The sequence below is a fragment of the Girardinichthys multiradiatus genome, chromosome 13 (assembly GCF_021462225.1).
Source record: "Girardinichthys multiradiatus isolate DD_20200921_A chromosome 13, DD_fGirMul_XY1, whole genome shotgun sequence".
Taxonomy (NCBI): Eukaryota; Metazoa; Chordata; class Actinopteri; order Cyprinodontiformes; family Goodeidae; genus Girardinichthys; species Girardinichthys multiradiatus.
In genome coordinates, this window is record NC_061806.1 from 20,554,845 (window position 1) to 20,573,906 (window position 19,062).

Sequence of the window (19,062 nt, forward strand, 5' to 3'; positions counted from 1 at the left end):
GCACGCACGCACACACACACACACACACACACACACACACACGCACACGCACACGCACACGCACACACACACACACTTACACTTACCCACAATTCCTCCAGGCCGGTTTTAGAGGAGCTATAAATCAAATTTACTTTATTTGATTTATATTTTGTGTGAAAGGCATGAAAAGGGCCAAAGTCAGACATGCAGGAAATTTACTTTTCCAAGTGGGTCTTTTGGTTGATACTTCATGTTCTTCAAAATAAATACTTACGGTATTTACTATATAGTTATTTGAGAAAGCATTCAAACCCCTTTAACATTTTGAAATGTTGCAATCACTAACTTCAATGCACCGGGTTTCATTTAGAGGCATCAGACTAAAGGGGATTGAATACAAATGCTTGCCACACATAAGATTTTTTGCCCATCAAAAATTGAAAACAGTGTTTCCCTTTCACTATTCATTTCCAAATCCCAATAAAATACATAGAAGATATTGGTTGCAGCATGACAAAATGTGAAAAGGTTCAAGGGATCTGAATGGTTTGCAAGGTGCTGTACATTACTGATGTAAAAGTACATCCACTTCATTAGAGCTGGATGGGATTCACAAGAATGAGAGAGGATTTTAGCAATATGTTTTTGAAAAACAAAAAAACCCCAAGAAAGTATGGCAATTATTTTTTTCACAAATAGAGAAAATGTTTACCAGCCCCAACTGTGTTAATCAGTGACCAGTGTGGAATATTTTACTCTGGGTTTGACTAGTATATGTATCTCGGTCTTGATTTGATTCTAAATCCATCCAAATCCCTCAAAGGCATCAGAAGAGGCTGCCTTTTGTGTTTTCACATATGAATGAAGATAAATAAAGATTCCATTTGGCTCACACTGTATTTTAAACAATGTTTACTCAGTGTCAATATCCAGTTCAGGTGTTGTTACCTCTGTCATTTAGCTTGTGTTTTTGTTGGTGTTGGTGTTTTTGACAGTCTTTTTGCAAAATATCTTCAAAAAGCTATTAACAGATCTGGATAAAATTTTCTAACAAGGTGCGTATTAGGACAAGAAACAGATAAAATTTTGAAAGTGATGCGAAGCATAACTATCCGGCTCTCAAGCTCCTGTTTGCATTTTGGTCCTGCAAGAAACCACCACTACACAGTTTGTATTGGACCTTAATTTGTATTTTATTTTCAAAATAAAAAACAAATCTACTGTGAGTAGTCAGCATAATTAGATTAATTAGTCAAAGCCAGTCTGTATTGTAGATTAACCATATTTTATTTTTATTTAACTTTATAAGAATCATTATAAAAATAACGATTTATAGATACCTGATATACAAGCCTTGTAATATAGCACAGTACAGTTGCTCATCACCTTGTTATCATGTCAATGCATTCCATCATCAGACAATACATACAGTTTACTGTTGGCTATCAGACTGCATTCATTATGCTGATTACTAGACAGAGAGATTGAATTAAGACAGTGAGACTGAAATAGCAATAGCTCTTTGTTACATATAGATCAGCTGCATGCTAACTTGGTGCTCATTGCTTCAAGGTAAAAATTCACCCTTCCTGCTCAGCGACACCAGGAGAGGTCACAAGGATGTTTACCTGAGCTGTCATCCAAACAACAGTTCATCATCCTTTCTTTGGTTCGAGGTGAGGATTTCTTAACCTGTGCTTACATAATAATTCAGAACCACAAAAGCTGTCCTAACGCTGCCCTTCTCCCTCTGACAACAGTACACCTTTCCAGGGAGAGATTCCTGGTCCACTTTGTGCTTTCAGGACAGGACAACGGGGTATGTTGCGCGAGCCACAAGGTGAACCTTCTGTCTCACACATAATATTTCAATAACCATCTTTTATTTGGTGTGTGTGAAATTGTTAAGGTGATGCTGAAGTGTGTCCATTGTAGGAGACCTGAGGAATGCCATTACTAGAGTTGTCAAGGACCTCCTGAAAAGGACATACATATGAGCCATTTGTTATGTATCCCAAAGATTGAATAGTGTTGCCCTTTAAATGCATTATAGTATCATAGTCTTCTGTCGGTAGTATTACCTTCTCTGTCATCTCATGTGAATGGTGCAGTGAGTGCTCCCTCTCCATGAACATCCTCTGCTGCTCAGAGCTGGCCAGTCGACAGGTAAGCCATGTGGACATGGTACAGGTTGAGATCCCTGGAGAAAACAAAATTTTTCCAAATAAATACACATTTCCCAGAAGACAAATTCTTCAGGCACTATTAATCCCTACCTTTTTACAATTCCCTTTAAAGCAATTTAGTAAATGAAAAAAACTTATTTCACCATACATTGCATGGAGGTCACACATAATGTGATGAAATGTGTCTGCTGCACCATGAAAATGAAGATAAAGATAATTAGCAGATCTTAAGTTCTGGTGGGTATGTTATTTCTTGCATGTCACAACGCTTGTCAGTGTGAACACACTTACTGTATGTGCTCAGAGTACCAAGAATGGCAGGTAGTGTCACGGTTTGTGTAGCGGAGGACCCCGGGATGCAGACGAGCAGGCAGCATGACGGTAAGTGAAATGATTTAATTAACAAAACTTACTACAGAAGAAGATCACAAAAACAGACATGGGCAGGCTGGCAAGACGGGCTTGGCATGATCAAAAGGACAAGTCATGAAAAGAGATGATGATGCTAAATGTTTAAGTGAGGAATGAACAGAACAGATGGGTATATATAGAACAAGAACAAGGTGAAACAAGGAAACTGAATTCTAGGTGCAGGTGAACCGAATAAGGATTGAAAACAGACAGGAGAGAACAAAACGTGACTGGAGCAGACCAGAGACTATTGAATACAAACTAATTGAAACACAACTAGTAAACTATGAAATTAAAGCATCACCAGAAACATGATCCAAAAAGCTAACTTTACAAAACATGAACTAGAAGACAAAATCTAAGGCATGACCAGGAGAATAATAAACAGAAAAATGATTCAAAACCTCAACTGTGAAAAACATAAGAGGAAAAACCCGCAACCAAAAACCAAACAACCCCAAATCATAACAGAACAGAATTTGATATGCAGTAGTCTTATTAAAACAACAAAAGTGGACAGATGTCAGGAAATTCATTTTATGTATTGGAATCACAAATTCAAATGTGTGGAGCTTGCTAAACACTAACGGGGCTTAAATTGGATCCTTCTGCTTTAGTCAGATGAGACTATTGTTAGGCTTTTTTGTCTACAAACACTGGATTAGGTGGGTCTGGTGTAAATCAAAGGATAATTATAGTATTGCATTGTTACATGCAGTGGAGGATCAGTAATGTAACCAGCCGGTTGAACATGGCATTGGTAACACCTCTGTCCCATGGTGTCCTCCAAGGTTCTGTGCTTGGTCCTCTCATTTTTACCTGCTATATTCTCACTATTGGCAAAATCCTTCATTGCCATACACTCCACATTTATTTCTATTCTGATCAAGTCCAGATCTACTTCTACAGACCAGTCCATATCCACTAACTGCCTCAAAAAAAATAAAATCATCAATGCAAGCCATTTTTCTAAATAACAATAAATCCAAGATATCATTAATTGGACCCAAATGTCTGACTGAATCTGCTCATAACTTCTTCATCACTCTTGACCAGTCTGCACTATCCTCCTCCTTAAATATTCACAACCTAAATGTCTGAAGTCATTTCTAACAGCCACATCATATTTGAGATCCAAATCAACAACATTTGTAATACCTCCTTCTTCTAGCTCAAAACCACTAATTGCAACTGCCTTTTACTTTTCTTCTCTGCCATGGAGACTTTGATCCATACAACAGCATCCTATATGGTTCTCCCTTGAAATTTCTTTGTAAATTTCTCAAGCTGTAGGTCTTCTCATTCACTCCAGCTCCAGAGATCACGTATATACTATCATTGACATTTGCATGTTATTTGTTATCTTCCTTTTTTATTTTTCATTTTGTATTGCAGTGTTTGTATGTAAGTATCTGAGCATCATGAAAAGTGCTTCTTAAATTAAATGTGGCATTACTACAAAAGATCTAGTGGTCTCTACCAGATGAATTATAACTGGGACTTTTAGCAAGATTAATTGACCAGAACACACAGATAAATCAACACCATGGCCATCTCTGTTTTTAGACCTACAATGACTCTCAAAAGTCATTGTAAAATGGCAGGATCTCGCAGTAGAAAGGTACCAGTTAGGAGAACAGTACACAAAATTACACAGTATTATACACTCACCGGCCACTTTATTAGGTACACCTGTCCAACTGCTCGTTGTCGCAAATTTCTAATCAGCCAATCGCATGGCAGCAACTCAATGCATTTAGGCATGTAGACATGGTCAAGACGATCTGGTGCAGTTCAAACCGAGCGTCAGAATGGGGAAGAAAGGTGATTTAAGTTACTTTGAATGTGGGATGGTTGTTGGTGCCAGACAGGCTGGTCTGAATATTTCAGAAACTGCTGATCTACTGGGATTTTCACACACTACCATCTCCAGGGTTTACAGAGAATGGTCCGAAAAAGAAAAAATATCCAGTGAGCAGCAGTTCTGTGGGCGCAAATGCCTTGTTGATGCCAGAGGTCAGAGGAGAATGGCCAGACTGGTTCGAGCTGATAGAAAGGCAACAGTAACTCAAATAACCACTCATTACAACCAAGGCATGCAGAAGAGCATCTCTGAACACACAACACGTCCAACCTTGAGGCGGATGGGCTACAGCAGCAGAAGACCACACCAGGTGCCATTCCTGTCAGCTAAGAACAGGAAACTAAGGCTACAATTCGCACAGGCTCACCAAAATTACACATTAGAAGATTGGAAAAACATTGCCTGGTCTGATGAGTCTCAATTTCTGCTACGACATTCGGATGGTAGGATCAGAATTTGGTGTCAATGACATGAAAGCATGGATCCATCCTGCCTTGTATCAACAGTTCAGGCTGGTGGTGGTGGTGTAATGGTGTGGGGGATATTTTCTTAGCACACTTTGGGACCTTTAGTACCAATTGAGCATCGTGTCAATGCCACAGCCTACCTGAGTGTTGTTGCTGACCATGTCCATCCCTTTATGACTACAGTGTACCCATCTTCTGATGGTTACTTCCAGCAGGATAACGCACCATGTCATTAAGTACAAATCATCTGAGACTGGTTTCTTGAACATGACAATGAGTTCACTGTACTCAAATGGCCTCCACAGTCACCAGATATCAATCCAATAGAGCACCTTTGGGATGTGGTGGAACGGGAGATTTGCATCATGGATGTTCAGCCGACAAATCTGCAGCATCTGTGTGATGCTATTATGTCAATATGGACCAAACTCTCTGAGGAATGTTTCCAGTACCTTGTTGAATCTATTCCACGAAGGATTAAGGCAGTTCTGAAGGCATAAGGGAGTGCAACACGGTCCTTGCAAGGTGTACCTAATTAATTGGCCGGTGAGTGTATATACACCATGGGATAATGAAGGTAGTCAAAAACGGAGAAAATGTCACAATGGACACATTACAAAACCCTTTATAAAAACCATTAAAACACAAAACTGAAACTGGTCAAGGAGGTTGCCCGTAGGCCGATATTAACACTGAAGAAGCTGCACATATTTCCAACAAGCATTCGTTGTGTCCTACACATAGCAGTAATTTCATATATTCTTCATATGTCTGGACCAAGGGGTGGGGTTGCAAGATAGAATCATTTCCTTCCAATGGAAACATCCAGGCCTGACTTGTGTTTGGTCTGATGAAACCAAACTTGAACTTTTAGGTCATAATTCCAAGACTGGCTCAAAAACAACACTGCACATCATCAAAAGAACACAATGTCCACTATGAAACATGGTGATGGCAGCATCATGCTCTGGGGTTATGTCTCTTAATTTGAAACCGAGGTTTTTTAGTTTTAAGTAGTTTCACAGTAAATTTCAGTCAGTTTTGGACAAAATATTTCTGGTGTCAGCTGGAGACTTGAAGATGAAGGGGAATTCCCCCTTTCAGCATCCCACTTTGTCATATCATACATTTAAATCAACAAAAGCATGGCCTAATGAGAGGAAAATGTAAATTGTGTAATGGCATAGAAGGAGCTGACTCTAACAGAAAATCTGTGCGGTCACATAAAGAGGGCTTTAAACAAGATATATCATCATAATCTGATGCATTTTGAGAACTTTTTAAAGGTAAAGTGGACAAATATTACCAAGTCAAGATGTGGGGTGATAGACGTCTACCAAAGAAGAGTAGATGTTGAAATTTAACCAAAAGGTGCTTCATCAAGGTATTTTGTTGCACACTTATACTCATTTGATTTCCAAATGATATACTGTATGTTGCAATGCATGTGGCAAAGGTTTTGAAAAAAAATTATCATTGTCTTCTGTAGTGCATAAGGAAAGACTTAGGACTCTGGATGATTAAAAGCTCTACTCTTGTGAAATGTTATAGAAAAGACCAAGTGTTTGCCACTTAGTAACACAGGGATGTACAAAATTCTGACAGCCAGCTTGCCAAACCCGGCAGTTATTTCTTAAGATTTTTCTATGTCCACCACTCTATAAATGTGTTAATATTAGCAGTTGTTGTTATGGTACTGCAACAAAAGATGATTTATTATAAGGCTTTTTACAGAACTTTACCAGAGGTACCAATAAATGTAGAGTACACTGTATTTTCTTGTAAAATACCGCCTAGTTTATTGTGATGCACATGTGTATTGTTGAAGACACTAACAACTGTTTCCAGTTGCTTTTCATAACATGTTGTGTCATGCAGTTTCTGTTTATTTACCCAGGCAGGCCAGGGTCATGGCGGCCAGGTGGATCGATTGCATTGAGTTTGGCCGTTTGTTCAGCGCCCGAACAAACTGGAAGTTGAGAATTCCGGCAATCAGGCCGCAGATGCAGCATGCTGAGAAAAGGATCATCTGAAAGACACAAAGAGACACCTACAGAGTCATTTTCATGTCAGTTCATTTATATCATATGAGCAGAACTGTCAATAAACTTCCTAACAACCCTTGATCTGAATCATTTTCCTGATTTAAACACATCAGGCCAAACAAACCTCGTTTCTCATTGGAAAATTAGATTTCTATCACAGCAGATTGTATCTTTGAGAAATATTGCACAGTTTGTGAATACGCTTGCATCACGTACTAGCTGTATTTGTGGATGAGTGAGCTTGTTTGTTGGTTGGATTTAATTTTGAGTATTGTCAAATCAATCACCTCATATGGATGACCCCAGTTTGAACTTTAACAAGCCAAAGTAAAATTACAATTCTGTTTGATATTTGTATATCCCCAGACGACTCCGACTGGGAAATGACTGCAGATACATTACTCTGCTATCAGGGCACAGTCATGCAATCATACTCTCCATTGATTTAGAATATGTGTGTGTGTGTGTGTGTGTTTTGTTTATGCACTGCAGGTATTTTCTCATTGCTCCCAGTACAGATGCAGCTACTGCCTTTAACCGCATGCAAAAGGGCATCTCAGATTTCAGTCATTACTCAGAGAAGTGTGGAAATCGGCTGGCAGGGGTCCGGAGCCAAACCGAGCTAATGCAATCATCACCCCACAGGCAGGGGAGGAATAGAAGGAGAAATGGAGGAAGATGAATAAAGGAAGATGGAAAAAACAGGGGCACTGAATTGGCAGCAACTATGAGAAAGAATAAGGGTGGTGGAAAGACATATTGGAGTGAGGAACAAGAAAAATATGAAGAGACAGACAAAAGCTCCGGACAGACAGGGTGAGACAGGGTGAGACAGAGAGACGTCTCCTTTACAGCAGATTGGACTGACATTGATCCATCATTATTGCACTGCCTGCAGGAGATGGAGTCAAAGAGAAACACAATGACTGACTGACTGTAAAAAAAGGTTGAAAGAGTGACAGAAAGAGAAGAGAGGTGACTGCTTGCCTCCTCCAATTTCCTAAGATATCTATTTCAGAACACACTCTCTGTGTGGTTTTCAAAGTCTATTTGGAAAAGTTCTGTGTGCTTTAAATACAGTTATGTATACATAAAGTCGTATTTAATAAATTACAATATCTGTTTTGATGATGTTTGTGTGTCAGACTAAAAGTACATTTTGATAAATAACAACCTTTGTGCTGGAATACTTTTCATTAGGCTCACATTTCCTTCGTCATAATTAACAGAAATAAAAGCACAAAAACATCAGTCTGTGAGTAATTAATCAATTTAATATGTTTTACTTAGTTAACTGAGTTACTGTAATAAATTACAGTAACAGTAATTACAGTAATTATTTTTTATAAATTAAATTAACCCTAACCCTATATATGTATATATATATATATATATATACATGTACAGTACAGACCAAATGTTTGGACACACCTTCTCATTCAAAGAGTTTTCTTTATTTTCATGACTATGAATATTGTAGCTTCACACTGAAGGCATCAAAACTATGAATTAACACATGTGGAATTATATACTGAACAAAAAAGTGTGAAACAACTGAAAATATGTCTTATATTCTAGGTTCTTCAAAGTAGTCACCTTTTGCTTTGATTACTGCTCCGCAAACTCTTGGCATTCTGTTGATGAGCTTCAAGAGGTAGTCACCTGAAATGGTTTTCCAACAGTTTTGAAGGAGTTCCCAGAGATGCTTAGCACTTGGGGATTACTTTTTAATATATCGCCATGTTAGTTTGGACAGTAAATTTGTGAAATCATCTATTGAAAACTGCATTTTGTATTTACTCATGTCTTTGCTTGAAACTAGACTTTGTTTATTGATATGAAACTTTTAAGAGTGACAAAAGAAAAAAAAGAAGAAATCTGTAAAAGGCTTCCATCTTATCACCCCTATAAAAACCTTCTAATTGCGCCCCTTGTCTGGACCTGTAAGTTTGCAGATTAATATGACATACTTTCTAGATTAAAGAAAGGCGCTTTCTGTTTCAATAGGAATTCAATAAAAAGAAACGTGCATCCCTGGCACATGTTCAGTGTGCTATTTGCAGGAGGTGTTCCATCAGGCTGACATGTCAGTGATGCGTCTTTTTGATGGACAAGATTTTATATGACATTTATCTGACATTCCAAAAACCAAACTACTTTTGGCTTATGCAGAGTCATTCTGACCAAGGAATCCCTTTAGAGATCACACACCTAAGTGGTCTTTTATGTAAAACAGCAAAGTTTCACAAATAATCCTTGTGAGCTTTAAAGTAAGATTTTAAACAGTGAAACAAACTGGCTGGTCTCTGCTGCACATGCACATCCAACATACACTACAATTTTTGTTTAATTTAGTTGAGTCTTGTCTTATGTTGGAACAAGAAAAAGCTTTTGAGGTATTTAGGTCACAATCTAGTGTACAGAAAAAATAGAAAGAAGTCAATGGGTCTTTACAGGACCCTATTAAAGCACTTACAATAAGACCTGTCCTCTTCCGAGCACACAGCACTCCACACATCCCACAGAGTAGAAACTGGAAAAAAGCGGCAAACTGTTAATTAACAGCACCAAAACATGTATTGAGCTCTACATGCATAAAATTACTGTTTGAGAAATTACATGACATATTGTGGTTTTAATCCTGAAAACAGGAAAGAGATTTCTCTCTTACCCATATGTACAGGTCCTTCTCAAAATATTAGCATATTGTGATAAAGTTCATTATTTTCCATAATGTCATGATGAAAATTTAACATTCATATATTTTAGATTCATTGCACACTAACTGAAATATTTCAGGTCTTTTATTGTCTTAATATGGATGATTTTGGCATACAGCTCATGAAAACCCAAAATTCCTATCTCACAAAATTAGCATATTTCATCCGACCAATAAAAGAAAAGTGTTTTTAATACAAAAAACGTCAACCTTCAAATAATCATGTACAGTTATGCACTCAATACTTGGTCGGGAATCCTTTGGCACAAATGACTGCTTCAATGTGGCGTGGCATGGAGGCAATCAGCCTGTGGCACTGCTGAGGTCTTATGGAGGCCCAGGATGCTTCAATAGCGGCCTTTAGCTCATCCAGAGTGTTGGGTCTTGAGTCTCTCAACGTTCTCTTCACAATATCCCACAGATTCTCTATGGGGTTCAGGTCAGGAGAGTTGGCAGGCCAATTGAGCACAGTGATACCATGGTCAGTAAACCATTTACCAGTGGTTTTGGCACTGTGAGCAGGTGCCAGGTCGTGCTGAAAAATGAAGTCTTCATCTCCATAAAGCTTTTCAGCAGATGGAAGCATGAAGTGCTCCAAAATCTCCTGATAGCTAGCTGCATTGACCCTGCCCTTGATAAAACACAGTGGACCAACACCAGCAGCTGACACGGCACCCCAGACCATCACTGACTGTGGGTACTTGACACTGGACTTCTGGCATTTTGGCATTTCCTTCTCCCCAGTCTTCCTCCAGACTCTGGCACCTTGATTTCCAAATGACATGCAGAATTTGCTTTCATCCAAAAAAAGTACTTTGGACCACTGAGCAACAGTCCAGTGCTGCTTCTCTGTAGCCCAGGTCAGGCGCTTCTGCCGCTGTTTCTGGTTCAAAAGTGGCTTGACCTGGGGATTGCGGCACCTGTAGCCCATTTCCTGCACACGCCTGTGCACAGTGGCTCTGGATGTTTCTACTCCAGACTCAGTCCACTGCTTCTGCAGGTCCCCCAAGGTCTGGAATCGGCCCTTCTCCACAATCTTCCTCAGGGTCCGGTCACCTCTTCTCGTTGTGCAGCGTTTTCTGCCACACTTTTTCCTTCCCACAGACTTCCCACTGAGGTGCCTTGATACAGCACTCTGGGAACAGCCTATTTGTTCAGAAATTTCTTTCTGTGTCTAAACCTCTTGCTTGAGGGTGTCAATAGTGGCCTTCTGGACAGCAGTCAGGTCGGCAGTCTTACCCATGATTGGGGTTTTGAGTGATGAACCAGGCTGGGAGTTTTAAAGGCCTCAGGAATCTTTTGCAGGTGTTTAGAGTTAACTCGTTGATTCAGATGATTAGGTTCATAGCTCGTTTAGAGACCCTTTTAATGATATGCTAATTTTGTGAGATAGGAATTTTGGGTTTTCATGAGCTGTATGCCAAAATCATCCGTATTAAGACAATTAAAGACCTGAAATATGTCAGTTATTGTGCAATGAATCTAAAATATATTAATGTTAAATTTTCATCATTAAATTATGGAAAATAATTAACTTTATCACAATATGCTAATATTTTGAGAAGGACCTGTATTTTGTTGCTCCTAAAATAACGTGTTTTGACAATAAGCCACATTGTCCTGGATGTTAGTAAGTAAGAGCAAACTGCAGGGTGTATTATGCTGGCAGAACAAGCTCAAAAAAGACCAGCTCACGGGGCTGAGTGCTGCCTTAGTTCTGTGTCGTAGCTTGGAATTGATTTGGAGTAGTGAGAATGTGTTTGAATGTAAGCTTTCCTTTGTCAACTGTGATTTTCTGTCTAAAGTTTGGTAAGATTTATTGTTTAAAGGATTTTATTGAAAACATGCAGACAAATTACTCCACTTTCAGCTAAGGTGAAGGTTAATTATAAAACTTTAATATTTCTTAGACTCTTTTCTTTTATTTCTTCTAGAGCTTTAAATTTAGTTAGTTTACAGTTTTGTAAAAAAAAGACCTATATATCATCCTTATTTTTTGTTTTCTTTATTAGCCTCTTATGCAACTTTTATTTTATTTAAATTATCCAAAGTTACTTTAAAAAGTTCTCACTTGCTGACAATTCCTTAATGTCATAAATGTCTTCCCAAAATAGAAATAAATGTATGACATTTTTGGATTAAATCTGCTCTGCAAAGAATCGAAACATTTAAAGTGCCTATTGCATTTATTGGCTGACAGCAGGAAGACAAGGGCACTCTCCTGGACCAAGTCTTCACTGGCAAGAGCCTGGTGATTAAGCCTAGGCTCTGGATTATCCATCCCAGATAAAGGGGCTACACATTTCCAGCTCCACATGGGCCCAACACCTATGGGGAGAGAAGTTTAAATTAGTTGCTGTGTGAGCTAGGTGCCAGGTGAGGACCAGGGCATGGGCTAGGCTGTGCTGTGCTGGTTTTCGGTGTTATAATCTGGCTTCTGGTATGTGGAATGTCACTTCAATTACAGGAGATGAGCTTGAACTGGTGTATGAGGTTCAGTATTACCAACTGGACTGAGTGTGACTCAGTTCCACAAACAAGTATGGCTCTGGAACCTAAATACTGGAGAGGAGCTGGACACAGTCCTACTCTGGAGCTGCCCAAGGAGAATGCCATTGGTCTGGTTTGGGGATACTAACGAGGACCAAGTTGGCGTTGTTAGTTTCCTCTTTGAGTCAGAGGGCCACATCTTCTACACTATGGATTGCAAGAGGTAAGGTTCTGTTACTTAGCCTTCTAGAATATTCTGGATCATGGCATGGAAAGGGGTTGCCATCTGTAGATGTTCTTGTGGTACTGAGAGATGTCCATGCCTATGAAGGCAACAATAATCAAGTGGAAGAAGGAAACGTTTAGGACTTGGTTTGGTCTGGGGAGCCTTGGAACAGCTAATATGCTTTCAGAGGCAAGTCAGAGTTTTTGAAGCCAGACCTGCATAAGAGAAATTATGAAAGGCACTGGGGAAAGACTTTCAGATTCCTTTAAGGAAGTTCTGGAAACCTGTTTAACATATGAGAAAAAGAAAAACAGGGTCCAAAACAGGGATTTTGAAGAGGCTTTTACTACTGTAGTGTCGCCTGAGGCATTTTGTTGATTGAGGTGTGGAAGTATAGGGTGCTAGTGATGCCTTCAAGGACTATCTGGTCCTTGTACAATCAAACCGAGAGCTGTGCATTTTCGGGGCAAAAGTGTGCTTGCTCCCAGTATGGGTTTGGCTCTACCATGACTGGTCATTGTGTTTGTTACTAATCCTGCTTCTGGTGTTCCACATACAGGACCTCAGGTAGTCAAGGGAAGGAGGGTGTCTGGTTTGGGGAACTCAGAGTCTTATCTTTGCCTTTAGCAGCTTATTTGGGTCTGTTGGCATCTTCAAGCCATGACATTCAGTGAGCACTGAAGCAGTTTACAACCAAGTGTATAGCAGCTGGATGCTCCTCTGGGTCTAATGTTAATCTTTGTCTCATGTTAAAGAGGCCAAGTATCTCGGTGCCGTTCTCACAAGTGATGCTAGGATGGAGCAGGAGAGGAATAAATGGATTAGAGATTTGTCTGCAGTAATGTAGGACCTGCTTCAGTTTATTGTGGTGAAGAAACAGCCAAGCAATAAAACTAAGCTCTTTATTTTCTCTTCTGTCTATGTTCAAGTGAAAGCCAAAATATGGATGAATGGATTGTTATAGTAGCATAATCTCTCAAGGAACAAATATGTATAAAACCAGCCTGTAAAATGAGAACATCTATTCAGTAAGGAAAAGATTCCATCATTGACAAAAAACTCCACAATTATTGGCATTTTTAACTATTCATCCATCCATTTTCTATACCTGCTACGTCCGTGCAAGATCACGGGTAAGCTAGTGCCTATCTCCTGTGGTCTACAGGTGAGAGCCGTGGTACACTCTGGACAGGTCACCAGTCCATTGCAGGGCAACACAGACACACAGGACAAATAACCGTGCACACACTCATTCATACCTAAGGGAAACTGAGAGAGACCAATTAACCTAACAGTCATGTTTTTGGACTGTGGGAGGAAGCTGGAGTACCCCGAGAGAACCCATGCATGCATGGGGAGAACATGCAAACTGGAAGTCGAACCCAGGGCCTTCTTGCTGTGAGGCAACAGTGCTACCAACTGTGCCACCATGCAGCATGCATTTTTAACTATTTCTATAAAATCCATTTAACTGACACATTTCTGAAATTTAAATTTTTATCTTTTAGGTTGATCAGAGTGTCTGTATAATTAGTAGTGATTGACCTCTTGTTGCCCCAAAGAATAAATATGCAGGGACATAAAGGCTGATTTTTTAGCTACTTTTCAAAGTGGGAAAGACAAGAACATATGACAATAAAAGTCAAATGTGTGTTGATCTTCATAAGCTGGAAAATGATTATAAGAAAATATCTACTCACCATTACCTACATTCAGAACAATTATTAGAAGGTTGGGACCTACTGGAACATTGTCAAAAAAAGCTGGACGAGGCCACAAGTTTATCTTGCCACCATGCATAATGAGGGGGATGTTAAAGGGGGGAAAAAATCCAAAGCTCACAATCACAGAGGTACAGCAAGGAGTGACATCTTTGAACAGCCCTGTATCCATAACAACCATCTATTTTAAGGATTTTGTACACATCGTTTCCAAGGAGGCCTGTAAAAATGGGGACTGCTAGACTAGTATCAACAGGAACCTAAATCAAAATGCTGGATATTTAATCCATTTTTCAGGATGGCTGACTCAGCAGACAGCTGTAGATCTTGAGCACATTGTATGTCACATTGCCTGTTCATCATGCAAAGCACTGCATAGGTATGCACACTAACAGCCCTTTCTGCAAGCTCTCAATCATATTATTTTACTTCTTACTTTTCTGAAGTATCTCAACAAATTGTGCCTTAATAGATTATTAGAATCTCCAGACTGAGATGTCCTGCTCAAAGTGAACACACTTATTGTAACTGCAAGGATTAGCAATTGACAAACAGGCAACGTTTCCTTAGCTGGAGCTGTCTTAAAGTCTGCAAACCTCTGGGAGTCCATCTGAAACTAAACTTTTTACAGACCAGCAGTAGCATCAGAACAATGATGCTGAGAGCGATGTTGTAACAAGAGGATAGGTTCACCGAAGTCTGAGAGCATGATCCAATATAAAAGCTCTACCATCTGAAGCACTGAGGACCAAGTCAAGCATGAATTAATAAAACCAATCTTTGGCTTCAGAGGAGGAGGCTAAATAGTTGAGAGTCCTTCCTTAACATTATGGCCAAATAGATTAGGAATTTATTTTCTCTTTTTCAGTCACTTTAAGAATAGTATTATTTACCAATATAAAGTTTAAAATGTATTTATTAATTATTTATTTACTCGTACTCGTACTCGTCATCTTCCGCTTATCTGGGACCGGGTCGTGGGGGCAGCATCAATTATTTATTTATTTATTATTAATTTCTATTTCTGAAAAACCTTCATTTCTTTTTCTTGTAGTGTTTCATTTATAGCCTTAGTATTAAACCTTATACTTTATGTATCTGTTATAAAAGTTATAAAGTCATTAAACTATTCAAAGTCTCTAGCTTTTATCAATTAGACAATTCTTAATTTGCTTCCAAAGTTGAATAAAGCTTTATTTAATTTATCTCAAAAAGCATCCTGGTCATATTCGCTTAGAAAAAAGCCATTTGTTGAGGTAGCCTACACAGCTCTCAACCTTCCACTCTATCATCGGGGATTTACTTATCCACTCTGGAAGTAAACAACAGAGAAAGTGAGGACAGCAGGTGGTGGCATCACGTACACATAGTCCACTCCACACCGGAGAAGCGTCGCCCTGCTGTGGCGGGTGGTCCCCGCGCACCCTGCTGATGCCCACCGCTCCCAGGACGATGCTCGCCACACCCAGGCCCACTTCCACCAAGGAGAGAAAGAGCAGGCTCCAGAGGATCTTGCGGCTGGAGCACATCCTCCCCCAGGCATCTCTCCAGCTCCAGCAGGAGGAGGTGAGCACACGGCGAGAGAGGATCCCACAATACTCGGCGTTCCGTACTCGTGGCTCCGCTCCTTTCGATCCAAGCAAGAAGGCGAGGGCTGATCCGCTAAAATCGGTTCACACAGAACAGAAAGTCTTAAAGGAACTTATAAAGGATACTGGCAAACAATCAGAAACTAAGAAAAAGAAGAGACATCATCTGAGTTAAATGCTTGCGCAAATAACTGGCGGTCGGTGGAAGTTCCTCCGCTTCACAGACGCGTCTGTGGAGCATGGCGCTCTCCAAGGTGCTAAAGAGGCACTGCAAGCATGCGCGCACGAGCACACGCACACACACATATCGACACACGATAGACAGATTAGTGTTTTCACGCACAGGTAAACACTGAACAGGGCCGTTAACAAGATTTCAGGGATCTCAGGCTCTGGCCCATTGTTGTCAATTAATTTATGTGTTTTCATCCTCTTTTGACAACCTTACTTAGAAACTATTACATTTGACAAACAATAAAGTGCCTACATACATTATAAAGTCACTGGCCACTTTATTAGGAACACATTACTAGTATGTCGTTGAACCTCCATTAACCTGCATACTTTGTGGCATAGATTCAACAGGGTGGGATGAGCTTAAGAGTTTGATACATCCAGCTCATGATATGAGGTGAAACACAATACTGGGTTCACAGGAATAAGATATACACTACAGACCAAAAGTTTGGACACACCTTCTCATTCAAAGAGTTTTCTTTATTTTCATGATAATGAATATTGTAGCTTCACACTGAAGGCATCAAAACTATGAATTAACACATGTGGAATTATATACTGAACAAAAAAGTGTGAAACAACTGAAAATATGTCTTATATTCTAGGTTCTTCAAAGTAGTCACCTTTTGCTTTGATTACTGCTCCGCACACTCTTGGCATTCTGTTGATGAGCTTCAAGAGGTAGTCACCTGAAATGGTTTTCCAACAGTTTTGAAGGAGTTCCCAGAGATGCTTAGCACTTGGGGATTACTTTTTAATATATCGCCATGTTAGTTTGGACAGTAAATTTGTGAAATCATCTATTGAGCTTCAAGAGGTAGTCACCTGAAATGGTTTTCACTTCACAGGTGTGCTCTGTCAGGTTTAATAAGTGGGATTTCAAGCCTTATAAATGGGGTTGGGACCATCAGTTGTGTTGTGCAGGAGGTGGATACAGTACACAGCTGATAGTCCTACTGAATAGACTGTTAGAATTTGTATTATGGCAAGAAAAAAGCAGCTGAGTAAAGAAAAACGAGTGGCCATCATTACTTTAAGAAATGAAGGTCAGTCAGTCCGAACAATTGGGAAAACTTTGAAAGTGTCCCCAAGTGCAGTCGCAAAAACATCAAGCGCTACAAAGAAACTGGCTCACATGAGGACCGCCCCAGGAAAGGAAGACCAAGAGTTACCTCTGCTGCGGACGATAAGTTCATCCGAGTCACCAGCCTCAGAAATCGCAGGTTAACAGCAGCTCAGATTAGAGAACAGGTCAATGCCACACAGAGTTCTAGCAGCAGACACATCTCTAGAACAACTGTTAAGAGGAGACTGTGTGAATCAGGCCTTCATGGTAAAATAGCTGCTAGGAAACCACTGCTGAGGACAGGCAACCTGCAGGAGAGACTTGTTTGGGCTAAAGAACACAAGGAATGGACATTAGACCAGTAGAAATATGTGCTTTGGTCTGATGAGTCCAAGTTTGAGATCTTTGGTTCCAACCACCGTGTCTTTGTGCGGCGCAGAAGAGGTGAACGGATGGACTCTACATGCCTGGTTCCCACCGTGAAGCATGGAGGAGGAGGTGTGATGGTGTGGGGGTGCTTTGCTGGTGACACTGTTGGGGATTTATTCAAAATTGAAGGCATACTGAACCAGCATGGCTACCACAGCATCTTGCAGCGGCATGCTATTCCATCCGGTTTGCGTTTAGTTGGACCATCATTTATTTTTCAACAGGACAATGACCCCAAACACACCTCCAGGCTGTGTAAGGGCTATTTGATCAAGAAGGAGAGTGATGGGGTGCTGCGCCAGATGACCTGGCCTCCACAGTCACCGGACCTGAACCCAATTGAGATGGTTTGGGGTAAGCTGGACCGCAGAGTGAAGGCAAAAGGGCCAACAAGTGCTAAACATCTCTGGGAACTCCTTCAAGACTGTTGGAAAACCATTTCAGGTGACTACCTCTTGAAGCTCATCAACAGAATGCCAAGAGTGTGCGGAGCAGTAATCAAAGCAAAAGGTGGCTACTTTGAAGAACCTAGAATATAAGACATATTTTCAGTTGTTTCACACTTTTTTGTTCAGTATATAATTCCACATGTGTTAATTCATAGTTTTGATGACTTCAGTGTGAAGCTACAATATTCATAGTCATGAAAATAAAGAAAACTCTTTGAATGAGAAGGTGTGTTCAAACTTTTGGTCTGTACTGTAAGCATAGCATAAGTGAGGAAATCATTACAAAGCTGGTCTGGAGAGTTTTGGACTCCAACAATACATTGAATTTCCTACTCATTGTAAAGGTCATATATTGGATTTGGTTTGCTGTTCTGGTGTCACCCCTAGTTACTGCAAAGCCAATTTGTTTCTCCTTTCTAATCATATGTATATTTATTTTAAAGTAAATGTAACAGCTTCCAAAACCTCTACTCCTACAGACATTGCAAATGAATGATATTAACCCTGACATTCTCTCATCTGCCTTAAATGACTTCACTTTCAGTCACAGCTCCTCAACCACTTGTTTCATACTATCATGTCAACCTCCATAAATGTCTTGACACATTTGCTACACTCAAACACCGATATGTCTCATTTTCTCACATTTTCAGCACGATGGTTTACTCTCAGCCTGCTTCTTCTCAAAGCCAAAGGACACCAACTCAAACCTCTGTTCAAGAAAAATTACAAAACCTCTGAACTTGTTCCCCTCCCATATGTAGTCTGCTGACTTTTGCAACTCTCTTAGGCCTCTCTGACGCCTCTTTTTTATTTTTAAAATCTCTGATATCCACAGGCAACTTAATTCTGTAGGAGCTGCTAACTCTGAAGTAGACTCCCTGCTCTCCCATTGTCTTCCTGTAAGTTATTTTCAAGTTTCACTCTCCCTTCCATAATTGATGTATGTACTATTCAAAACTCTAAATCAGCTTTGTTAAATATCACCAAGGACCTTTTGATGGCAGCTGATCTTCTCACCATTCTCATCCTTCTTGATCTTAGTGTGGCATTTGAAACTATTTCTCATAATATGCTTCTGAACAGATTAGCATCCACTGGCATAAGTCATACTCCCTTTGTTTATTTGACCTCATATCTTTCCAGCTGCACTTAGTTCATCCAATCTCAATGAAACTCTT

General features: G+C 39.9%; 1 protein-coding gene across 1 annotated transcript; it reads right to left on the minus strand.

Moving 5' to 3' along the window:
- Positions 1–1,250: 1,250 nt before the first annotated feature.
- On the minus strand, positions 1,251–15,940 carry LOC124878752 (transmembrane protein 196). Its single transcript, XM_047382843.1, has 5 exons — positions 15,476–15,940; positions 9,432–9,488; positions 6,804–6,939; positions 2,064–2,182; positions 1,251–1,958 (listed from the first exon to the last, which is right to left on the minus strand). The coding sequence occupies exons 1-5, from the start codon at positions 15,638–15,640 to the stop codon at positions 1,887–1,889; spliced, it is 549 nt and encodes a 182-aa protein (XP_047238799.1). The 5' UTR covers positions 15,641–15,940; the 3' UTR covers positions 1,251–1,886.
- Positions 15,941–19,062: the final 3,122 nt, after the last annotated feature.